Source organism: Coloeus monedula (assembly GCF_965178545.1).
Source record: "Coloeus monedula genome assembly, chromosome: 5".
NCBI classification, from domain to species: Eukaryota; Metazoa; Chordata; class Aves; order Passeriformes; family Corvidae; genus Coloeus; species Coloeus monedula.
The window spans coordinates 74,446,156-74,464,201 of NC_138785.1; the positions used below are offsets into that span (position 1 = coordinate 74,446,156).

The following is an 18,046-nucleotide window of genomic DNA, read 5'->3' on the forward strand; positions in this document are numbered from 1 at the left end:
TCCCTTGCAGGAGGAAGAAACTCACAGCACTTATATTTCATTTTCTTCCCCCTTGTTTTTTCTTTTTTCCTGCTTGTCGGGAAAGGGGGAACGGGGAGATGTCGGCACCTCTGGCACGGCCACGGCCGCGTTGGCAGCGGCTCTGCCCATCCCTCGGCCCCGCTCCCTCTGCACAGCCGCAGGGCCGGGACACTCCGCAAACCAGGATTCCCCAGCGCGGCTCCAAGCACTGGAGCTGCCTCCAGGGCTCAATGAACACAATATTTACCCACTTCCCACCCAACGGACGGGTCCGAGGCAGGATTTTGGCGCCGCGCTCGTTCCCGTTTCTTAAAAAAAAGGGGGGGGGGGGGGAGAAAAAAGAGGGAGAAAAAAAAACCCCTCCGGAATTGGCAGCTCACGGCGTATTAATGGAAATGCTGCAGACTTGGCTCCCGCTCACCTCCCCAACATAATGTTAAATGGCAGCAAGGCAGTATAGCAGTCATTTACATATGGTGCTTATAGACGCCAAACTTATTAACACAATAAAACTGCTGCGCCACGAGCTTTCCTGCCTATTTTTCTCCTGGAGGATGTCAGTGTTGGAAGCACCTATCCGCCTCGTATGGAAACACCCGGGGCTGCCTTTCATATGGCACCGGCAAAATAAATAAATGGCTCAGCCAGGGGCCCCCTCCGACCACTCCCCGAGGGAGGAGGGAGGCAGATCTGAGGGGTCTGGGGGTTTGAGGGCGGGGGAGATCACCAGGATCCACCCGAATCCATCTGAATCCACCAGGATCCATCAGAATCCACCAGGATCCACCGGGATCCACCCGAATCCATCTGAATCCACCAGGATCCATCAGAATCCACCAGGATCCACCCGTATCCACCAGAACCCATCAGAATCCACTGGAATCCACCGGGATCCACTGGGATCCACCCGAATCCACCAGAACCCATCAGAATCCACCAGGATCCACCCAAATCTATCAGAATCCACCAGGATCCATCAGAATCCACTGGAATCCACTGGAACACATCAGAATCCACCTGAATCCATCAGAACCCATCAGAACCCATCAGAACCCACCAGAATCCATCAGAAACCACCAGAACCCATCAGAATCCACCAGGATCCATCAGAATCCATCAGAACCCACCAGAATCCATCAGAACCCACCAGGATCCACCGGGATCCACCAGAATCCACCAGAACCCATCAGAATCCACCCGAATCCATCAGAACCCACCAGGACCCAGCAGAACCCAGCAGCACCCTGTGGAAAAGCACATTCCCTCCGTGGTCGGGATGGGGCAGCTCCACCCCAGGACTGGCTTTAACCCCCCCCCCCCCCCCCCCGGCTCTGAGGAGCCCCCAGGGTGTCCCCAAAGCTGGAAGGGACGCCCTGGGTGATTCCTGTAGCGATTTTCCTGGGTGCCACAGGAAAAGCCGCCCCAGACGTTTCCATAGAAGGCATCCAGGTGCTTCCAACAGGGAAGTTCTCCACATGGGAAGGGAGGCAGGAGAGCAGGAGAATTCCCAGCAGTGGTTTGGCCGTGCTGGGAAGTTTGGTGTCCATCAGGGACATTTGTTGGTGGCTGGTGCAGTGTCCCGGTGCCATTTAATGGAATTCCAGGGAGGCGAGGGCAGCCAGGTCTGCTCATCCCCCCAGATGTGACCTGCGAGGTCCCCACGGGGTTTTGGGGACGCTCTCCCAGGATCCAGGTGGCCACAGCTCCTCTGTCCATAGTTTCCTGGCCCTGGCATCGGTGCAGTCCCACAGGGAATGTTCCTTTCCTGGCTGCTGGAGCGGGGCCAGCAGGAGCTGGGGCGGTGATGTGGGGTCACAGGGGGAACTCCTGAAGCCTCGCCGGGGCTGGAGGTGCAATTTCCTGTGGGGAAATTCCCAGGAAGACATTTCTGCTGGAATGACGGCCCCGCCGTGCGTGGGACAGCGTTTCTGAGCTGCCACCCGAGAGCCCTGGCGGGAGGTCCCTGCTGGGACATGAGCTGCCACACCGATCTGCACCCCAAAAGCGCTGGGGAGCTCTGGCTGACCCCAAATCCTGAGCTCTTCCTGGTGCTGTCAGTGGGATAAACCCACAAAATTAACCCCAGGAATCAGTGCTGGAGCAGGAAGCTCCTCACCACAACGCCCTGAGGAGATTTACAGGATCAGGGATGGGGGAGGTGTCCGCTCCCAGCCAGGCCACGGCTGTGCCACGCAGCCACCACTGCTGCCACCCCAGGGACCAGCACAACAACCCAGGCTCGGTTTGGGGTTGGGGGACTGGATTGAATCCCTCGCTGTGGAGATTCCAGGGATTCCAGGAGCCCAGGGAGGGCCGTGTCCCCTGTCTGGCACCCACGGCGGTGATGCCACCCCTGGAGCCGTGTGTGCCGCCGCTCCCCGTGGCACCAGTGCTGCTGCCACGAGTCCTGTCACGAGTTGGAGACGCTGATACTGCCCCAAATCCAGGTGTTCCAGAGCCTTTCATGGGCCCCGCTGGGGGAGAACCAGGGCATCACAGCCAGGCAGGGGACACGGGGGCCCCAAGGCCTGGCACAAGGTCAGGGGAAGGTCCCAAAATGCCCAAACTCTACACAGCACTTTGCATTAATGGGGTTTGGATGACTTTCCCAAAATCCCTGTCCTGTGTCACTGCACTGGGCAGGAGTGACCAGAGCAGTCCCTGTCCTGTGTCACTGCACTGGGCAGGAGTGACCAGAGCAGTCCCTATCCAGGGGCAGCCTGGGCCACCAAGAGCTGAGGGTGGCCCAGCTCCTGGAAAGGCTTTCCCAGGGCCATGGGCACCTGGAGGTGTTTCCAGGCTGGAGATGATCCCGTCAGGAGCTGGATGTTCAATGTCTGCAAGGACCTGGCTGCCAAATCCCGTTTGCTTTGCAGGCTCACAATTCCTGTTCCCAACGTGGCTGCAGCCACCGGAGCCAGAGCTGTGTCCCCACCAAGGACCCTCGGGATGTCCCAGCCCTGAGCGTGCCCAGAGGCTGGCCAGGTCACAGCAGATCCCACGGTGCCTGGGCAGGGTTTGGAGAGGGGAGGATGGATGCAGCCCCCGTCGAAAAGCCGCTGAGAGCCCTGTGGAGGTGGGAGAGAACCCAGCAGCCTCTTTCCCTGCTGGAACGGCCTCTCCCAGCCCAGAACTGGGGCACCTGGGTGGCTTCCCATTCCCAGACTCGGGGTGGGATCCTCCTTCAGTCAGCCTGATCCCATAAACCACAGCCAGCCATCCATCCATCCATCCATCCATCCATCCATCCTTCCATTGATCCATCCATCCTTCCATTGATCCATCCATCAGGCACAGGGTGGGATTGTTGTGGTGTCCTGTGCAGGGCCAGCAGTTGGACTCGATCCCTGTGGGTCCCTTCCAATAAGGATATTCTGATCCTGTGATTCTGTGATCCATCCATCCCTCCTTCCTTCCATCCATCCATCCATCCATCCATCCATCCATCCATCCATCCATCCCTCCATCCATCCCTCCATCCCTCCCTCCCTCAATCCATGGACCAGCTGACACAACCACCTTAAAAAGGGACACTGAGGTGACAGGAACAATCTGCTGGAAGCCACTGGCTTCAGGGACAGCTTATTCCAATTCAGAATATTCCTGAACCAAATAAAAATTTAAAAATAAAATAAAATAAAAGCCAGGAAAACAGGGAAGGGACCTCCTCAACCTCCCAGCCCTAAATACGCCCCCGTTTTCCCCCTCTCCCCTTCAGGGCTGCCCTTGCTGGCCGGCGAGAAGGAATCCGGCCGGGGCAGGAGCTGTGCCCACGGGAAGAGCAGGTGGGAGAGCAGAGCAGGAAATGATCCAGCGCTTTGAAGTCTGGTCAACTTTTAACGCGGCGGCCGAGCCGTGCCCGCGGCCACGCTCCGGGCCCGGGGCCGATTTTCCACACGGTGCCCTTTGATGCCGGGGCCGCGGCGTTACCGATTAACGAGGGGACAGCACCTGCCGGGCCCGGCCCGGGGACACCTCCCTGCTCCGGGGACAGGCACGGGCGGGGAGCTGAGTCTGGGGGTGCAGATGGACGTGGGCACAGGGGTGGCCCCGCTGTCCCTCTGCCACTCCAAACACCTCATAAATGACCCTCTACCCCCAACCCACGGGCAGCGTTCGGTGCCTGTCCTGCCCCTCTTTCCCTCTCCTTCCCTCCTCTTCCGTTTGCTCCTTGCAGGATCCCCCGGTTGGATTTTACAGACCCCCCCGGCACCCCCGATCCCGGTGCAGCCGCCCCTGCCCGGCCCCTGCGGTTCCTCGGCCGCGCTCGCACGGCCGCGGCTCTTTCGTTAGAAAGGAAAATGCCTTTCTCCCCTTCCCGGAGCTGCTCCCGGCCGGAACCCAGCGGGAAGGCAGCATCCCGGCTCCCTTCTCCTGGGAATTCCGCGGATAAAGTTTTCTGTCAATGAACCAGGGGCACTTCGAGCCGGAGCAAGACCCCTGCTCGGCGGGTCCGTGCTTATTCCCGAAAGGATAAAAATACTGCTTGAGTTATCCTGGAGCTGGGAGCAGGCCTGGGAGCAGAGGGGAAAAGGAAATTTAAAGATAAATTTGGGGTTCTCCACCGGTTTCAGCGCAGCAGCTCCCCGGTTCCCTCCGGAGCATCCGAGCAGCCTCGCCTGGACACGGAGCCGGGACCGAAAACCACCGGGGCGAATTGGGGAAAAAAATAAATCAGATGAAACATTTATAAATTCCCGAGAGGGCGATCTACCCCCAAAGCTGCTCCCTCCCAAAAACTGTTCCAGTGGAGCCAGGGCGCCGAGGGGAGATGCCGCCGGCGGGGATCCCACGGGAAGCAGCCGGAGCCCGGCCGCCTTTCCCGTTTCCCCCCCGCAGAAGATGCTCAAATCGAGGGAGATCCGCACGAAACGAAATCCCGGCCCCGCGCCGCGCTCCGGGGCCGCGGATCCCGCAGCGCCCGCTCCGCACCCGCGGCTGCCGCAGGGCTGGGGCGGAGGGGCCGCGTCTCCCCCCTCCGGCCCCGGGGGCAGAGAAAAGGTCGAGGGAAAAAAAAAGAGAAAAAAATAAATTCAATTCAATTCAATTGGATTAAATTGATTTAAATGAAATTCCACAAACAGTCCCGAGCCGGGCACAGTTTTCCGCGACTGAGCCGAGCTGTCCCCGTGTCCCCTTCCCGTTCCCGATCCCATCCCTTTCCCTTCCCCTTCCTCATCTCTATCCCTTCCCCTTCCCCTTCTTCCCCATCCCTTCCCCTTCCCATTCCCATCCGCCGCGGGTGTTCCCCGCTCCGCTCCCGCTGCCCTCTCCACCAGCTCTCTCACCCAACTCCGCTTCTTTATTTCCATTTCTCATAGTAAAAAAACCCGGAAATATATATATTTTAAATCTATTTATAATAGATTTAAAATGTCGATTATTTTTTCCCCCTCTCTCCCTCTCTCTCGCAGAAATGAAAATAAAAAAAAACGCTTTGCCGACGCTCTCGCTCCATTTTTAGGCTTTCACTTCTCTGGGATTTCGTGTAATTTTTCCTTTCCTCTCCCCATCCTTCTTCCCGCAGCCTCTTGCGGGAGCGCGTCCGCGCAGAGCCCGCGGGTGCGCAGCAGCAGCGCTCTCCTCTCCGCGGGGGGAAGGAACCCGCGCGGAGTATTTCGATCCAGCCAAGTGGAAAATAGACTTTCAACCCCCTTTGTGCGGGAGGGGAGGGCTGGCCCCCGCCTCCGCGGGCCAACAAAACTCCGAGCAGAGCCAAACTGCGGAGTGAACTCGGGACCGGCCCGCGCAGGGGCTGCGCGCCCGCGCATCCCCCCGCGCCGGGGCAAAACGGCCAAAATCGCCGCTTACCTGGCGCTTTATATATTTTTTTTTTTCAACTCCCAGCGCAGGATTGGAGCCGTGGGAAGAGGTTTTGGCCGGGGGAAGGTCCTGCCTTTGGCAGGGGTTACGCGGAAGGGAGCGGAGCTTGCGCGGGGCGCGGGAGCGGCGGGGGCGGCCTCACCTCTCCCCCCCCGCGGGCCGGAGTTCCGCTCCGCCGCTGCGGGCAGGGCTGGTTTATTTATTTAAATCGCGAAGAAAAAGAAAAAAGAAAAAAAAAAAAAAAAAAGGAAAAAAGGAGACCAAAGGAAGAAGAAAAAAAAAAAAAGAGGAATTTAAAAAGATCTTTTTAATTTTTTTTTTTTTTTTTTAAGACGGAGGGAACCCCCCCCGCAGCCGGAGCCCCTACACCACAACTTCGCGGCGCGCCTGCGGCAGCGGCTCCAGTCCAGTTTTTCGGGCGCTCTCTGCGTCCTTTTGCCTCCTCTGCCTCCCCTTCCTCCCCTGCCTGCCCCATCTCCCCCTGTCCTCCCCTGCCTCCCCCGGCCTCCTCGTGCTTCCCCCGTCTCTCCTTGTTTCCCCTTGTCCTCCCCTGCCCGTCTCTACCTCCCGTGCCTTCCCCTGCCTCCCCCGGCCTCCTTGTGCCTCTCTGACTCTTCCTGGCTGCCCTTGCCCTCCCCCGGCCTCCTCTTGCTTCCTCTTGCTTCCCCTGCCTGTCCTTACCCGCCTCAGCCTCCTCTACGTTCCCCTGCCCGTCCCTCCCATCCCATCCCATCCCATCCCATCCCATCCCATCCCATCCCATCCCATCCCATCCCATCCCTACCTTCCCCTGCCCTACCCTCCCCATCCCGTCCCTACCTTTCCCTGCTCTCCCATCCCATCCCTGCCTTTCCCTGCTCTCCCATCCCGTCCCGTCCCATCCCGTCCGTGCCTCCCCCTGCCCTCCCACCCCGGCCCTGCCTCCGCCGCCCTCCCCGCTCGGCCGCGGGGCTCAGGTGAGGCCGCCCCTTCCCGGCCCCGCAGGTACCGCCCGTATTTGTAGCGGCCGCCCGGGGCTCGGGGCTGCGTGGGCGCCCGCGGGTGGGCGGCGGGGCGGGGGCGGGCGGGAGGGAGGGGTGCGGGGTGCGGGTCCGCGTGTGTGCCGTGCCCAGGGGGAGGTTTCTTGCACACGCACACACACACACACCGCACACACGCGCGCACCCGCAGGACCGGCCCCGCTCCGGCCCCCCCCGCTCCCGGCTCACACCATGTTCCAGCCGTCTGCGAAGCGCTGCTTCACCATCGAGTCCCTGGTGGGCAAGGACACCCCCCTGGGCCCCGAGGACCCCCCGCGCCCCGCCGCCCTCGCCTACCCCGGCCCCGCCGCCGCCGCCGACGCCGCCGCCTTCGCCCCCGGCTTCCAGGGAGCCGCCGGCCGGGCCCTGTACGGCAGCGCCGAGCTCGTCTTCCCCGAGGCCGTGGGGCACCCGGCGCTGCCCGTCGGGCCCCCCCAGCTGGGGGGCTCGGCCCTGCCGCACCCGCACCCCTTCTTCGGGCCGCAGCACCGCGACCCGCTCAACTTTTACCCCTGGGTGCTGCGGAACCGCTTCTTCGGCCACCGCTTCCAAGGTGAGCGGGGGCTGCGGGGGGCGCGGGCCGAGGGCTGGCGGCGGCCCCGGGGGCTGCGGAGTCGCGGGGCTCCTTCCCCGGGGGTCGGGGGGCCCGGGGGCAGGACCTGTTGCTGCCGTGCCCGCACGCACGGCCGGGGCCCCGGGCGCTCCACAGCGGGGCCGGTGTCTCTGCACACCCGGTGCTTCTGCACACCCGGTGCTTCTGCACACCCGCGGCCGGAGCGCTCCCGCAGCCCCAGGGCCGTGGCCGTGCCCGGGCAGAGCCGGGGACCCGGGGCAGCCCCGCAGAGTCCCGGCCGAGCATCGCGGGGCTCCCGGGGACGGGACCGGCGCCGCCGCCTCCGTGCGCAGCCGAGCCGGGAATTTGGTTTTCTCCTTCCCGGGAACGAAGGGAAGGATTTCGGTGCGGTGGATCTCGGCTGCGCAGCGAGACGTTGTTTGGTTCCGTAGATTTTTCTCTCTATTCCGTTTCTTCTCTTTATTTCTCTCTTCTCTTTCTCTCCTTTTCTTTCTTTTCTTCACTTTCTTCTTTTGCTTCTTTCATTCTTTTCTTTCCTTCCTTCCTTCTTTCCTTCTTTCTCTGAATCTTCTGGTTTTGTCTCTATTTCTTTTATCTTTATTTTCTTTCTCTCCGTTTCTTACTATCCTCTTCCTTTCCCTTTCTTTATCTGCGCCCTTTTCTTTCCTTTTTCCCCCATGTTTGGTTTGTTTTTTTTTTTTTTCCCTCGGTTTTTATTTTCTCATTTTTCTGTCTCCGTTTCCCCTCCATCGCCGTCCCCTCTGTCCCGCCGCGGTGCCGGGGGGTCCCGCAGCCCGGATTAGTTTTATCTGCTCACCACCAACCCCTCGCTTGTCTCCGGGGCTCCGCCGGGGATTGCGGTCGCTGCCGGCGGCGCTCGGGGGCACCGGCCCGGCCCCCTCGGGCCCCGGGAGCGGCTCCGGCCGGGGCCGCGCGGGGCTCCCGGTCCCCCACAGCCCCCGGGCCCGGCCCGCCGCTCTCCCGCGCCGTCCCTCTGTCCTGCCTTCTCTCTCCGCCTTTAATTCTCTTTTTCTCTCCTCGCTTTCGTTTCTTTCTACCTTGTTTCGCTCGCTTGCGGTGCAGCTTCTCTCCTTCGTTATTCTTTGCTTCTTTCCTTGTTTTCTCGCTTTCCCACTTCTCGTCTCTTTCTTTCCTTCCCCTTTCACTTTCTTTTCCTTCTTGTTTTCCTTTCTCTTTCTTTCCCTCTTTTTTTTATTGCTTTCCCACTTCTCTTTCTTTCCTTGTCCCCTTCCCTCTTTCTTTCTCCCCACCACTTTTTTCTTTCTTAGTTCTCCTTTTCTATTTTTTTCCTGTCACTTTCTCAGTCTTTCTCCTATTTTATAATCTCTTTTCCTCTCTCAGTTTTTTCTCTGCCTCCCACCTTCTCTTCCCCTTTCTTTCCTCTTCCCGCTGCTCTCCCCGTCCATCCCTTCTCCCTCTCTTTCTTTCTCTCTCCCTCCCCTCCCTTTGGCGCTGTGTCCAACCCCACCGTGGGACTGCGAGGAGCCAAGAGGGAGAATGCGGGACAAACGCTGCAATTTTAGGGTGGGGAAGGCGCCCAAAACCCCTCCATTCCCCTTTTGTGCCCTCCCCGTGCCACAGGGCGAGGAGGCCACCACAACATCGCCCTGCAGCGGGGGGGCCGGGGGTGCTGGTGCTGAACTCCGCTCTGTGCCCGCAGGGAGCGAGGTGTCCCAGGAGAGCCTCCTGCTGCACGGCCCCTTCGCCCGCAAGCCCAAGCGCATCCGCACGGCCTTTTCCCCGTCGCAGCTGCTGCGCCTGGAGAGGGCCTTCGAGAAGAACCACTACGTGGTGGGCGCCGAGCGCAAGCAGCTGGCCAGCAGCCTCAGCCTCTCCGAGACACAGGTACCGCCACCCGCCTGTCCCACACCTGTCCCGCTGTGTCCCGGGATCCCAGCCCCGGGAGCAGCTCGGCACCGGCCGCTCGGAGCAGCACCAGACCCGCACGGTGCTCCTGCTGCGAAATCCCAGCTGGGATTGCCCAGGAGCCCCAGCACGGGCAGACCCCGCGGGTGTTTCTGGGCTCCTCGGGGTGGGTCTGGGGTTTTTTGCGTGGCAGCATTCGGGTGTTACGGTCGCTGTGGCAGGTTTGGGGCCGGGAATGCAGCTCTGGCATCATCCCGCGCTCCGGAGCGGTTTTCCGGTGTTGTTTCTCGCCTGCTTGGGGTGTTTTCCCTGGGAGCAGTTTATGGGTTTAAAAATCCGGTTAGGAAAGGAGCAGCAGCCCGAAGCCTTCCCGGGAAAGCCGGAAAACCGTGGCTCAGCCGAGCAGCTCCGGGTCTGTGCACCAACACCTGGAATTCAGGATGGGTGTGGGGACGGTGCTGCCGAGCGGCGCTGGTTTTGGATGAGGCTTTCGGAATCAGAACAGACATTTCCCAGGAATTTAGATCTCAGGAGACCCAGGAGAAGCACAAGGATGAAAGGAAAAGTGAACAGAGCTGGGGGAAAATGAGGGAATTGGGGCTGAGCGCCTCTGTGTGCCCGAGGCCGGTGTCCCGGTAGTGGCTGTTCCCAAATGCTCCAGGGAAGCAGCGCTGTTTCCCGGGATATTCAGTAACTGAGCGGGGGGGAGAAAGTTTTCCCCAAATTCTGGTGAGGTACTTGGGCCTATGTGCTGAATTCATTGAATTTTTATGCTTTAATTTAATTGGGAAATAAAGCTGGAGCCGTGGGTGTTCCCAGGGCCCGCCTGGCTCATCCTCGCCCAGGCTCTGCCAAACAAAACCCCCAAACACATCCCTGGGAGCGGGAAGTCCCTGGGAGGAGAATGTCACCGGCACAGGGACGGCGGCAAGGAGCAGGTGTGGATGTTGGGAAGCAGGGACCGAAGCCCCCAAATCCAGAGGGTGTGGGAATCCCGAGGGCAAGGCTGTCCCAACCCCCAGCCCGCGGCTCGTGGGGCCCAGCGCTGACACCCGGCTCGGGTCCCTTCCGCTGCTCCCGTCACCTCTCTGGGCTGGAATGGAGAAAAAAGGGGAAAAAAGGACAAAAACCAAAGGTCAAAGAACAACCAGGAACTTGTCCGGGTGGAAAGGGCAGCTGTGGGATGCCCGAGGGGCAGCTCAGCCATTCCCTGGCCTTTTCCAGCATCGCCCGGAGCCCAAACGCGATAATGGGATTTACTGGGGAAACGCAGCGGCATCCGAACTGAAATCCCAGGGAGACTCAGGAATGGAAAGAGGCCATGCAGATATTTATAATCTTCATTTTTTTATGTGCTGCAGCCTATTTGGTGTTTCCATGATTTTGGGAAGCTGCTGCTGCTGGCAGGGAGCGAGCGCGGGGACAACGGGAGGCGGCTGCAGGGCTGGGAAAGGCTCCTGTCCTTCCCACGGCCTCAGGATCCATCTGGGAATGGGCATCCGGCAGCAGGGGTTTCATGCAGCAGGGAAAGCCTTTTCCCTTCTGTTTCGTGGTTTTGGAAAAATAATTTAAAAAAAAAAATCTGTTTTAATTACCTGGAGGGAAATAATCCCAGCGTGCGGAGGGACAGGATTCGGGATGTACATCCAGGTATTGGGATTGAAGGAGTGGGACGGCCAGGGGCTGGCGGCCGTGCCAAAAGCAGGATATTATTACTGTTACTATTATTATTAATTATATATTCGGTGATAAATCCTGCATGGAATCAAATTTCCATGGAAAACCAGCCCCCTGGTCCATGACACCCGTCCCGGTGTGACACCGGTGTGTTTTCACCTGGGGCCCCACAGCCAAACCCACAGTTTGAGGGGTTTTCCGATTTTTTTCATGGATTTAACAATTCCCAGACAGGATTCAGGTTATGGCTGTGCCTGGCCCTATTTCCCAGCTGCTTTTCCCTCCGGAAAAGGGAGATTTGTCCTTCGGGCTGCGCCAGCTCCGGGTCCCCCAGCTGGGGAGCAGCACCTGGAGCAGCCCAGGGAAGGTGAGAAGGGTTCAGGTCCTGCCCAGCATCGGGAAATGCCTTGGGATATGGGGTGGGGACGGTGCAGGGGTTTAACCCCTTCCCAGCCGTTCTCCTCCCAAGGAGCAGTGTTAATTTGGGATAAAATCAGAGCAACAGGCCCAGGGAACGGCAAAATCAAAGGGACTGGGGGAACAAAACTCAGCTCAGGGTCCTGAGGCAAATCCAGGGGTTCCGTAAGTGGGGTCAGGGTGCAGCAGGTGCAGGGAGGGCTCCGGAGGGAAGGTGGGATGGTCTGAGCGAGAGGAGCCGTCTGTGGGGTTTGGGTGTGATGGGGGGCACGGGGGGCACGGAGGGGGTGAGCCGGGTGGCATCGAGCCGGGCATGTGGTGGGGGTTCCAGGCACTGGTGGCACTGGGATCAGCGGGGATTCCAGGCACTGTGGATGCTCCAGGATTGGTGTGCCGGGCTGGGATCTGGCAGTGGGACGAGCTGGGGGCACCGTGCTGTGTCCTGTCAGGATGGGCATCGCCTCACCGTGCCCAGCGCTGGTGGCACCAGGTCACTTCACCTCCCAAGGCAGCACCCTGGGCTGGGAAGGCACTTCCCTGGGTTCCTCTGGTGCGATGGAGCCCAGAATTCCCAGCAGAGCCACTCCACCCCTGGCAGCCCCGTTCAGGGTCTCAAATCTGCATTCCCAAAGCAAAGGCCTCTCCCTGGCTCCTGCCAGAGGGAAGTTTGGGGTGATTGTGGAATCACTGCATATCCCAGTGTCCCCTCCTGGCTTTGGATGATTATGGAGTCACTGGATATCCCGGTGTCCCCTCCTGGAGCTGTCCCTGTAGGAATGGAGCAGCCCTGGCCGGGGGCTCGAGGCCGGCTGGGAATCGCAGCCGCTCCATAATTAATAATTAATAATTAACGGAGCGAATGCCTGGGAACCACGGGAGGAGAAAGATGCCCAGATAGGGCTGGAGAGCGGCCGCAGGGCTCAGCCCGGGGCCGGCAGCTGTCCCTCCCCCGGAAACTGTCCCCAAAAGCAAACTCCCAAAAGTTTTGGGGTGTTTTCGGGAGGAAAGTCCCAGCGGGGACAGCAGGAACAGGCGGAGGTGAGGCGCTGGCACTGGGGGTGGTGGCACTTTGGGTGACAGCCCGGCACAAGCGCTGTCACCCGGTGATGGCAGGGCTGGTCCCTCTCTGTCCCCTCCAGACGCATCCCAGCGCTCTCAGCCTTTGGGGCATTGCCCAGGGAAGCTCCACACGGAGCCACCGGATTTTAATTGTGCCCAGCGTGGTGATGGCAATGTCACCTTCGGGCCAGGGCTGATTCTCCGGGTGCCATCGGCATTCCCGGAGCAGAGCCGGATGTCCCGGTGGCCGTGGTGGCCCTCGGGGCACTGCACAGGTGGGGATGTGCAGGGAAACCCAGGGATGGGAGCTGGGGCAGGATGGGTGGGGCAGAACCGGGATGCGGGAGCCATCCCGGGACCGTCCCCATCCTGCAGCAGGAGCACGGGGCGGGAGGTGAACCTGGGGACATTCCCGCCGGGAATGGCGGGGCTGGGAGCTTGGCATGTCACTGCAGCTCGATGCACAAGCCCCGGCATGGGAACGGTTAATTTGGGAAGCGATAAAACCCCGGGCTCGGAGGTTTAAACCAGTTACTCCTGGAGTCGGGATGAAGCGGCGCACGGGGCAGCTGGGAGGGGAGCCCAGTGCCCACTGCGAGCTTCTCCCGCTTTCCCCACTGTGGCTGCGGCCCGCTGGAGTGAGGGATGCGGCATCGGAGGGCCAGGGAGCTCCTCCAGGCTGGAAACACCCCCATTCCCGCAGCTGGGACGGCTGGGAATCCCGGGGAGCCTCATCCCGCAGGACCGGCCGTGCCCCTGAGCGGAGCCGGGCAGAGCCGCCGCTCTCCCTCCCTGCTCCCACACAGCCTCGCCCCGGCCGGTAAATCGCTTCCTGCCCTGCTTCCCCTTCCACACCTCGGGGATAAGGCAACTTCCCCGCTCCCAGAGGGCCGCGAGCTTTAATTAAAGTTTGCCAAGTGCTCCGCGCTGCTTGAACGGAAGGCGCCAGCTCGGTATTGTTCCGGGAATGCCCCAAAGGTAGGAGAGCGAATGGGCTGTGTCCCGGGCGGGGGCAGGACACATCCCGGTGGCACAAAGAGCTGTTCCCAGAGCCGGGGCGGCCGGAGGGTCAAGGGCTGCTGCTGTGCTGGCTGCGGCTCCAGGGAATGCCGGCCCGGGATGGGAATGCCGGCCCGGGATGGGAATGCCGGCTCGTGCCGCGCCGGGAAGGCTCCGGAGCAGGGAGCAGGCGGTGCCCGTGGCTGGTGCTGAAGGAGAGTGGGAAAAGGGCCGGTGATCCTGGCAGGGAGCGGTGCCAGCGGCTGCAGGATCCGGAACAGCTGCAGCGGGAGAAGGCTCAGCCTGGGCTGGGCTGGCAGCGGCGACCGAGCAGCGGCACCTAGTGCTGCGGGCCTGGGAGCCCGGTGACGTCCACAGCCCGCCTGGGGCATCCTGGATCCCGCCTGGGGCATCCTGGATCCCGCCTGGGGCATCCTGGATCCCGCCTGGGGCATCTTCATCCCACCTGCAGCACCCACATCCCGCAGCGCTGCCTGCAGCATCCCACCCCACTGCCATCCCTCACCCCACATCCCTGCCCGCAGCGCCCAGTGCTGCTGCCCGGGGCATCCACACCATTCCCTGCAGCATCCCAGCTGCAGCATCCCTCACCACCCAGCTGAGGCATCCTGCATCCCATCCTGCATCCCATCCTGCATCCCATCCTGCATCCCATCTGCACCATCCCACATCCTGCACTGCCGCCTGCAGCATCCCGCATCCTGCATCCCATCCTGGACCCCTGCCTGGAGCATCCGACCTGCAGCATCCCTCCCCACTGCCTGCAGCATCCCTCATTCCCTGATGGAGCACCCCACAACCCTGCCTGCAGCATTCCCACATCCCTCACCCCATCCACGCTGCTTCCTGCAGCACCCTGCATCCCTCACCGCTGCCACCAGCATCCCTCATCCCTGGCTGCAGCATCCTGCATCCCTGCCTCCGGCATCCCGCGTCCCTCGCTGCACCACTGACCGTGTGGGTGCCCTCAGCCTCCCAAACTGCCCCATGTCCGTGCTGCCCTGTCCACCCCCCACCCCAGCCCATGCTCCCAGGGCTGGGATCGAGGACTGTGGAGTTGGATCAGGATTCCTGGGGCCTTGGCAGGTGAGGAGGGTGGGATCCCCAAGGACGGAGACTCCGCTGCCTCTCCGGGCTCCTGGGATGGTGTTTGGCACCAGCACAGTGGAAAAGGTGGAAAAGGTGGAAAAACCTCAGTGTGGTCAATTAATGATCGATAATTGTAGTCACAGTCCTGGCTGGAGGTGTGGGGATGGCTCCGAGTGTCATCCCAGTGGTCACTGGAGCCACGGCCGCTGTGCCCGTGGCATCCTGGCACCAGTGACAGCCGGACCAGGGCCGGCTTTGGCTGCTGCCACAGCTCTCTGCCCAGCCAGGCACAGCCCAGCTCAGGCTGATAGGCTCTGGGTGCTGCAGCGAGGGTCCCCTGTGCCGCTGTCCCGTGTCTGAGGTGTCACCGAAGTGTCCTTCACCCCCCGGGGTTTCTCCAGGGCTGGGATGTGCAGCCGAGCAGGGCTGGGAGGTGGCAGCAACCACATTTGTCCCCCGTGTCCCACCTTGCCTTGGGAAACTGAGGCAGGGCAGGGTGGCTGTGGGAGCTCCTGGAGGGACAGGAAGGGACAGTTTTCCAAGGAAAACCGAGCTTCCTGCGGGCTGCAGCGGCGTCCCCGTGCGGGGCCAGCTGTGCCAGGACCCCACGAGCGCCCGTCTCTCCGTGTCCCAGGTGAAAGTGTGGTTCCAGAACAGGCGGACGAAATACAAACGGCAGAAGCTGGAGGAGGAGGGCCCCGACTCGGACCAGAAGAAGAAGGGCTCGCACCACATCAACCGATGGCGCCTCGCCACCAAGCAGTCGAGCGGAGAAGACATCGACGTCACCTCCAACGACTAAGGCAGGGACAGGCTCCTGGTGCGGCCACCATGGAGAGGACCCCGGGGCAGGAAGGGGGGACACAGGCGGCGGCACCGACCGGACTGTAGGGACGTCGCCCAAGCCGCCGCCGCCGCCCGCGGCCTTTCCTCGGGGCGCCGGCCCGGGCGGGGACCGACCCCCGTCCCCCCGGGGCGTCCCTCGGAGGGGCTTTTCGGGGAGCTCCCGCCGAGCCGAGGAGGGAGAGGAGGCTGCCAGGGCGGCCCCGGGACCGCGCATCCTCCTCGGCGCTGGAGTCCGTGAGATCCAACCAACACGTCCTACCGGAAATGTTCCACCCCCTTCTTCATTTGCCTTTTTATTATCATTTTCCACCTTTTCCTCCCCCTCCCCTTCCCCCCTCCCTCATTTTCTCCGTTGGTTCATTGTTTGGGTTTTTTATGACAACTCATTTTAATTTATTCTTTCTTTCCGTGCCCGTGTGCGTGCGTTCCCTGCCGTAGGTAGCAGCTGTAGTGAGTGTTACTGCGTGGAAATAAAAGGCAAAACGTGCTGGAAACTCATCTGGATACCTGGGAGGGGAGGGGACGAGGGGACCGCGCCCTCCTCATGGTGGGGACAGCGGTGTCCTTGTGGGACGGGGACTGGGAGTCACTGGGAGGCACTGGGAGCGATGGAACAAGCGGAGTTTGGTGGCCCCATGGCGGTGGGTGAGGACAGGGGTGTCCCTGGGGGTCCCACAGCTGTGACAGGTACGGGGGGTGTCCTTGGGGGTGTCCCTGGGGGTGTCCCTGGGGGTGTCCCTGGGGGTCCCACAGCTGTGACAGGTACGTGGCAGCTCCAGGGCCGGCAGCTCCACACCTGCACAGGGATTGAATGTCGGGAGAGCTTCCAAACAGCTCCGCTTCCCCATGGATCCCTCGGGAATATCCCCTGCAGGGAGACCACCCCCGGCATGGGGCACCCAAGGCGGGCCCCCCTGGGACCCCCAGGAATGAGGGACTTGGAGGTGGGGGAAGCTCAGGGGAGAAAGGTCAGGAGTCCTTCTCAGGTTCTCCTGGAATCTGGGGAAAAACACATACCATAATTTTATATATACATATATCTATAAAAAATAACTGTCTCTATATATTATATACAAATATATATATGAATTATATTTTAAAAATTATATAAAATAATTATATAAAAATATATCTCGATATAAAATAATTATATATAAAATATACCATATATATACACATATATATACACGAACAAAACATATACATATAAATGCATATATAATGTGTACATTGTATTTGATATTTTATATATAATTTATATTTTGTATCTATTATCTATATTTTATTGGTATGCAGACCATATATGCACATATTTGTGCATGTAATATGTATATATAAAATACAGATCATGTTTTATAATGTGAATATTATATATAATAATATCTAATTACATATTTTAAAATATATCAATTGGCTTATATATTTTATTATATGTACTAGATGATAATTATATATATTATGCCTATAATTATACATATTTTTATCTTATAGCCTCATACAGATTTTGTAATTATTTATGTATAATTATATACAGACACACAAAATTCATCATTCCTGCTGCTGGGAAAGCCCCCTCCCCACCTGCCCTGACATTTCAGGGAAAACCCCCATCCCCAGCAGCTTCTCCCCTGAAAATCCAGCCCATAATAACCTTGTCCTTAGACAAGGCCTTTAAATCCCAAAATCCCACATGGAGCTGGGAGCACACCAAGTGTTTGACCTCTTTTATTCCGACAGATCCGAGTGTTACACCGAGAGGCGCGGCCGGTGCCTACGGAAAGGGTTAAAAAAGCCGGAGCCGTGGGGGTCCCGGGGGTGCCCGGGGTGCCCGGGGTGCCCACGCCCGCTGGAAGACACCGGGGCTGGCAGCTGCCCCCTCGCCAATCCCGAGGGATTTGCTCTTAGGGCGTGCTCAGATCCAAGGGGGAGATGCCAGGGGTGGAATAAGCCATAAAACCGGGAAAAACCCAAAGAGGGGTTTCCTAAAGGGGCCCGGGGACACAGCTGGAGCTGGGGACAGCTGCCACCACCACCAGCACCACTCCAGGCCTCCACATCCTACCTGGGAATGTCCTGGGAGCATCCCGGGGGAGCTGGTCTGTACCCAAACCTTTGCCCAGGGGTGCCAGGGTCTCCCACACCCTGGGAGCCCCCACGCTCCTCCCAAGGGGATCCCAGGCTCCGGATCTCCATCCCAGCCCTCCAAGAGGAGGGGACACCACATCCCTTGGCCAGGTGGCATTGGCAGGGATCTCCCAGTGTCTCCTGTCCCAGGGTGGCAGGGGCCAGCACTGGACAGGTGACCCCACACCCTGGCAATGCCCACAGTGACCTCCTGCCCATCATGCCGGGACCCCAGGATGGGGAGCAGGGAAATGAGCAACACGGAAGAATGGAAGGAGCTGAGCCGTGCCCAGGCTGGAAGGTTTGGGACACGGGTGACACCACCCTGGGCTTGTCCCCTGGTTGTGCCCCGGCCGGCTCAGGGAGCAGCCAACAGACCCATCCTCCAGGAGAGACTCAAAACTTCTCGCCGGCACCTTTTGCTGCAACCTGGTCCTCATTATTTCTTAATTAACATAGCCAAGAAATCAATTAACCGCGACATTTCTAA

The 18,046-nt window shown here is 60.0% G+C and overlaps 1 protein-coding gene across 1 annotated transcript; it reads left to right on the forward strand.

Moving 5' to 3' along the window:
• Positions 1 to 7,055: 7,055 nt before the first annotated feature.
• On the forward strand, positions 7,056 to 15,388 carry LOC309573619 (homeobox protein EMX1-like; the record flags this gene model as incomplete). Its single annotated transcript, XM_082282700.1, has 3 exons — positions 7,056 to 7,416; positions 9,119 to 9,303; positions 15,221 to 15,388. The coding sequence occupies 3 exons, from the start codon at positions 7,056 to 7,058 to the stop codon at positions 15,386 to 15,388; spliced, it is 714 nt and encodes a 237-aa protein (XP_082138826.1).
• Positions 15,389 to 18,046: the final 2,658 nt, after the last annotated feature.